This window comes from Phoca vitulina, unplaced genomic scaffold (assembly GCF_004348235.1).
Source record: "Phoca vitulina isolate PV1807 unplaced genomic scaffold, GSC_HSeal_1.0 scaffold31, whole genome shotgun sequence".
Taxonomy (NCBI): domain Eukaryota; kingdom Metazoa; phylum Chordata; class Mammalia; order Carnivora; family Phocidae; genus Phoca; species Phoca vitulina.
Window position 1 is genome coordinate 15,755,449 of NW_022589734.1, and position 6,796 is coordinate 15,762,244.

At 35.8% G+C, this 6,796-nt stretch overlaps 1 protein-coding gene across 2 annotated transcripts; it reads right to left on the reverse strand.

Moving 5' to 3' along the window:
- Positions 1–434: 434 nt before the first annotated feature.
- On the reverse strand, positions 435–1,337 carry LOC116645037 (syntenin-1-like). 2 transcript variants are annotated; one of them, XM_032424979.1, is made up of 2 exons: positions 1,086–1,328; positions 435–914 (listed from the first exon to the last, which is right to left on the reverse strand). In XM_032424979.1, the coding sequence occupies exons 1-2, from the start codon at positions 1,326–1,328 to the stop codon at positions 435–437; spliced, it is 723 nt and encodes a 240-aa protein (XP_032280870.1). The 2 variants fall into 2 exon arrangements, with proteins under 2 accessions (XP_032280870.1, XP_032280871.1); XM_032424980.1 differs by having other exon boundaries at positions 435–1,337.
- Between the last annotated feature and the right edge of the window lie 5,459 nt (positions 1,338–6,796).

The window sequence follows — 6,796 nt, forward strand, 5'->3', positions numbered from 1 at the left end:
ATCAAAAGTCGTCATTCTACATGTACTATGGTAACACACTAAAAATGCAATTATACCATAGAACTAAAGTACTATGAACAGCACTACTACAAGCTTCTGCTCCCATCCCACACTTTCTAAGCCTGTTATCAGTCATTCTAATCATAATGGCTTGTAAAAGCATTGGGTTTCCAGTATAGAAACTACTCTATGAAAATCAGTAAATCTGTCCAAAGTTTCACATCTGTAAAACCAGGATAAGGCTACAACGCTCTTGAAGTGTGAACAAGTTATCCAAACAAAACAGTAAGATTCCCAGCCATAATGTAAGATAGAAAGATTTTCATGCAGCATATGCTCTCTGGCTCCTAGAAAGGTTCATGTGCATAATATAAAGTTAAGTTGCCCAAGAAGTAAACTGGAGAAGTTCGGTGAAGTTTCCATTGTACCATGACTTAAACCTCAGGAATGGTGTGATCTATCAGGCTTTTCATAATGCTAGGTGCCATCCATTTAATAATATGTTCAAAGATAAAAGCAGGCATGATTGTAATAGTAACTACAGTCTCAGATGTTGACAGTATGTCGGCAATTTGAGAGTCCTTCAGCCCAATGACATTCTGCCCATTGACTTCACAGATGTTATGTTCTGTGAGAAGACCATTTCTGGCTGCAGAACTATCTTTCACTATGGATGTTATCTTTCCATTTTTGAAGATAAAGCCAACATGTCTAGTACTATTCTTATGCATGGTAATTGTCCATTCAAAGGGCCTGTCACAAACAGTCATAGTAATCTTCTCTCCAAAACCCTGTTTGAGGACCTTGTGTGCTTTATTAGAGCTCCAGCCTGCACAGTTTTCCCCACTGATTTGGAGTACTTGGTCCCCAAATCTCAGACCAACCAGTGAGGCTGGAGGATTTGCCTGGACCAGCTGAACAAATATACCATTATCTATTGATTTGAGTCTGAGCCCAATTTTTCCAACTTGATCCTTACACAAAATGACTTCACGAATCTCTTGCTTAATTTCTGCTCTATGAATTCCAATATCGTTACCAGTTACAGGAGCCACCATATAGTTCATACTGGAAGGTCTTGCTACCAACCCCTGAACTGATGCTCCAGGGACCGAGGTCATATTTGCACGGATTTCTTCTCCATTTAAACTCAGGCCCATGTACTGGGAGAGCTCCGGATACAATTTAGGATAGAGATTTCCATCTTGAGAGATGGGAGCAGAAGCTTCAGACAAAATTGCTGGCTTGGCAGGGTTTACAGAAAAGGCAGTTTGAGCCTGAATAACTTTGTCTACCTTCAGGTATTCAAGAGATGGGTACAGAGACATTTTTGCAGGATTTTTCTAGGCCACAAGGACCCACTCACTGCTGCCACCTCCAGTAACTGGCCCAAATTTAGTGTTTTTAGAATGGGTTCAAACTTAAGTGACCATCAAGTTAATACAGATTGTTATATACATAAGATGTTATATACGAGCCTAATGGTAACCACAAATCAAAACCTGTAATATATATGCAAAAACTAAAGAGAAAGGAATCCAAGCATATGACTAAAGAAAACCATCACAACACAAGGGAAGAGAGCAGGAGAAGAAGGGAATGGAGAAGAACTGCAAACACAACTATAAAACAAGTAACTAAATGCAATAAATACATACATACCTATCACTAATTACTTTGAATGTAAATGGATAAAATGCTCCAACTCAAAGACACAGGGTGACTGAATGGATAAAAAAGCAGGACTTGTCTACAGCTGCCTACAAGAGATTCACCTCAGACTGAAAGACATAGCCAGATTGAAAATGAAGGGGTGGGAAATCACTTGCCATGCAGATGGAAGCAGAAAGAGAGCTGTAGTAGCAATACTTATATTGCACAAAATAGACTTTAAAATGAAAACTGTAATGAGAGACAAAGAAGGACACTACATAATGATAAAGGGAACAATAAATCCAACAAGAGGCTATGACAATTGTAAATATTTATGCACTTAATATGAGAACACCTAAATACATAAAGCAATATTTATGCACTTAATATGAGAACACCTAAATACATAAAGAACACCTAATACATTAACAGACTTAAAGGGAGAAATTGACAATAATACAATAATAGTAGGGGACATTAAGAATCTACTTACATCAATGGACATATCACCCAGGCAGAAAGTCAACAAAGAAACAATGGCTTTGAATGCCACATTGGACCAGTTGGAACTAACAGATATATTCGGAACATTTCATCCAAAAATAGTGGAATACACATTCTTTCAAGTGCACATGGAACATTCTGCAAAACGGATCACATGTTAAGCCACAAAACAAATCTCGATAAATTAAAAAAGACTGAAATCATATCAACTATCTTTTCTGACCACAATATGAACCTAGAAATCAGTTATAAGAAAAAAATCTGAAAAGAACACAAATACATGGAGGCTAAATAACATGCTACTAAACAAAGAATGGATCAACCAAACAATCAAAAAGGAAATAAAAAACTGCATGGAGGCAAATGAAAATGAAAACACAACAGTCCAAAATCTTGGAAACACAGCAAAGCTGTTCTAAGAGGGAAGATTATAGCAATACAGGCCTACCTCAAGCAGCAAGAAAAATCTCAAATAACCTGACCTTACATCTAAAGGAGCTAAATAAAAGAAGAACAAATAAAGCCCAAAGACAGTAGAAGGAAGAAATCATAAAGATTAGAGCAGAAATAAATGAAATAGAGACCAAAATGACAATAGAACAGATCAACGGAACTAGGAGATGGTTCTTTGAAAAGATCAACAAAATTGATAAACCTTTAGCCAGACTCATCGAGAGAGAGAGAGAGAGAAAGAGAGAGAGAGGTATGACTCAAATAAATAAAATCAGAAATAAAGGAGGAGAAATAACAACTGACACCACAGAAATACAAAGGATTGTAAGAGAATATTTTGAAAAATTATATGCCAATAAATTGGACAACCTAGAAGAAACAGATAAATTCCTAGAAACATATAATCTCCCAAAACTGAATCAGGAAAAAATAGAATATTTGAACAGACTGATTACTAGCAGTGAAATTGAATCAATAATCAAAAAACTCACAATAAACAAAAGGCCTGGATCAGATAACTTCACAGGTGAATTCTACCAAACATTTAAAGAAGGGTCAATACCTCTTCTTCTCAAACCATTCCAAAAAATAAAAGAGGAAGGATAGCTTCCCTATTCATTCTATAAGGCGCATTACTATAATACCAAAACCAGATAAAGATACTATGAAAAAAGAAAACTACAGGCCAATATCCCCGATGAACATAGATGCAAAAATCCTCAATAAAATATTAGCAAACTGCATTAAATAATCATTAAAAATACATTAAAAATCATCAGTACTATCAAGTGGGATTTAGTTTAGGCATGCAAGGGTGGTTCAGTATTTGCAAATCAACCAACATGATACATCACATTAACAAGAGAAAGGATAAAAACCATATGATCATTGCAATAGATGCAGAAAAAAATCATTTGACAAAGTACAACTTCCATTCATGACATCCATTCATGACAGAAACTCTCAACAATATAGGTTTAGATTAGAGCAGATACCTCAACATAATAAAGATACCTAAAGATACCTTAGATTAGAGCAGATACCTCAACATTAGATACCTCAACATAATAAAGACCATATATGAAAAACCCACAGCTAATATTATACTCGATGGAAAAACGGAGTGCTTTTCTTCTAAGATCAGGAACAAGATAAAGATATCCACTCTCACCACTTTTATTCAACATACAACTGGAAGTCCTAGCCACAGCAATCAGACAAGAAAAAGAAATAAAAGGCATCCAAATGGGTAAGAAAAAAAATAAAACTTTCACTATTTGCAGATGACATGATATTAGACATAGAAAACCCTAAAGATGCCACCAAAAAACTACTAGAACTGATAAATTAATTCAGTAAAGTCTCAAGATGCAAAATTAATGTACAGAAATCTGTTGCATTTCTATACACTAATAATGAAATAACAGTAAGAGAAATTAACAAAACAATCCCAATCACAATTTCAGCAAAAAGAATAAAATACCTAGGAATAAACTTAACCAAGGAAGTAAAAGACCTATACTCTGGAAACTATAAAACACTGATGAAAGAAATTGAACATGACACAAACAGAAAGATATTCCATGCTCATGGATTAGAAGAACCAAAACTTATAGAATGTCCATACTACCAAAACCAATCTACAGATTTAAAGCAATCCCTATCAAAATACCAACAACATTTTTCACAGAACTAGAACAAATAGTCCTAAAATTTGTATGGAACTACAAAAGACCCCAAATAGCCAAAACAATCTTGGGAAAGAAGAACAAAGCTGAAAGTATCAAAATCCCAGATTTCAAGATACACCACAAAGCTGTAGTAATCAAAATCGTATGGCACAAAAACTAGATACATAGATCAACAGAACAGAATAGAAAGCCCAGAAATAAACCCACACTTATATGGTCAATTAATCTTCGACAAAGGAGGCAAGAATATACCATGAGGAAAAGACAGTCTCTTCAAAAAAAAAAATGGTGTTGGGAAAACTGGACAGCTGTACACAAAAGAATGAAACTGAAAACTTTCTTACACCATACACAAAAAGAAACTCAAAATGGATTAAAGACCTAAATGTGAGACCTGAAACCACAAAAGCCCTAGAAGAAAACATAGGCAGTAATTTGACATCAGCCATGGAAACATTTTTCTAGATATGTCTCCACTGGCAAGAGAAACAAAAGCAAAAATAAACTATTGGGATTACACCAAAATAAAAAGCTTTAGCACAGTGAAGGAAACCATCAACAAAATGACAAGACAACCTACTGAATGGGAGAAGATATTTGCAAATGATACTTTTTTTTTCACTTTATTTACAATAGCCAAGATACGCAAGCAGCCCAAGTGGCGCTCGATAAATGAATGGATAGAGAACACGTGGTATATATATACAATGCAATTTCCTCAGCCATAAAATGGAATGAGATGTTGCCATTTGCAACAACATGGATGGACCTAGGGAGTATTATGCTAAGTGAAACAAGCCAGTCAGAGAAAGACAAACACCATCTGATTTCCCTCATATGTGGAATTTAAGAAACAAAACAAAGGAAAAAAAGAGACAAACAAACCAGACTCTTAAATACAGAGAATAAACTGATGGTTGCCGGAGGGGAGGTGCGTGGGCAGATGGGTGAGACAGATGAAGGGGATTAAGGGTAGACTTACTGTGATGAGCACTCAGAAATGTATAGAACTGTTATATCATTATACTGTATACCTGAAGCTAATATAATGCTGTATGTTAAATGTACTTGAATAAAAAAATAAAATAAACCCTGAAAAATAAGAAAGAGTGTTCTGAGGCCCAGTTCGCACTTTCTGGTACACAAGGGCAGACAATGACAGCTACACCACAACAACCACCAACCGGGCTTCAGGTGCTGGAAGAGGCACCTCAGCTTCTGCAATATTACAATGCCAAAAAAAAAATGCATCTTAGATTCAATGAAATACGGAATTCAATGGCACACCCATTTCTGAAGACCTTAATGATTTTCATGTCTAACTAATTCTAACTTCCTTCTCTCTACTATTGTGGAGTAGGTAAATTTTATTAACTATAGCAATTCAAATATAGCACATGGAGTCAAGAAATCCTCTCGTTCACATTCCTCCCAATGTTATTTGCACAATGATAATCATCTCGTGAAAGTGAACTGCAGGGTTGATCATAAAATTATTAAAATTTGCTAGTGATTTATTTTTTTAAGATTTTATTTACTTGAGAGAGAGAGAATGAGAGACAGAGAGCATGAGGGGGGGAGGGTCAGAGGGAGAAGGAGACTCCCTGCCGAGGAGGGAACCCGATGCGGGACTTGATCCCAGGACTCCAGGATCATGACCTGAGTTGAAGACAGTCACCCAATCAACTGAGCCACCCAGGCGCCCCTAAAATTTGTTAGTGATTTAAATACAACCAGTTGAAAAAAAAAGAACCCTTTAAAATTTGATTATTTAAATTCAAGCAGAACACATGGCAATTATGTAGATTGCAATATTCTTCTCATTATCTCTCTAACTAGTAATTAGCTACTAAAGTGACTACTCATTAAATATATTTTTAAACCATTAAAATTTATTTCATTTCTCATTGCAGTAAAAGTTACATAAGATAGAATTTACTGTTAAAAGGGCACAATTCAATAGCATTACATACATTCACAATGTTGTGCAACCACCACATCTGGTCCTAAAACATCGTCATCACCCTAAAAGGATATCTTGTACCTGTTAAGAAGTCTCCTCCCCATTTTCCGTTGTCCCCGGCCCCTAGCAACCACTAATCTGCTCTCTGTTTCTATGGATTTTTCTCATTCTGGCTATTTCATATAAATGGAATCATAGGATATATGACCTTTTGTGTCTGGCTTCTTTCACTTAGCGTGGTGTTTCTGAGGTTCATCCACATTGTAGCATGTGTCAGTACTTCATTTCTTTTTTTGGGCTAATAGCTAATATTCTATTACATGGATATACCACAGTTTGTTTATCCGTTTATCGGTTGACAGACATTTGGGTTGTTTCTTTTGGCTCTTATGAATAGTGCTGCTATGAGCATTGCTTTTCAATTCTTTGGGGTATATATCCAGGAGTGGAACTGATGAATTATGTAGTGATACTATGATTAACTTTTTGAGGAACCGATACATTGATTTCCATAAGGACCGCATCATTTATA

Excerpts from the sequence above, each read along its gene's own strand:
- LOC116645037 (XM_032424980.1), bottom strand. The coding sequence starts at position 1,328 with ATGTCTCTGTACCCATCTCTTGAATACCTGAAGGTAGACAAAGTTATT.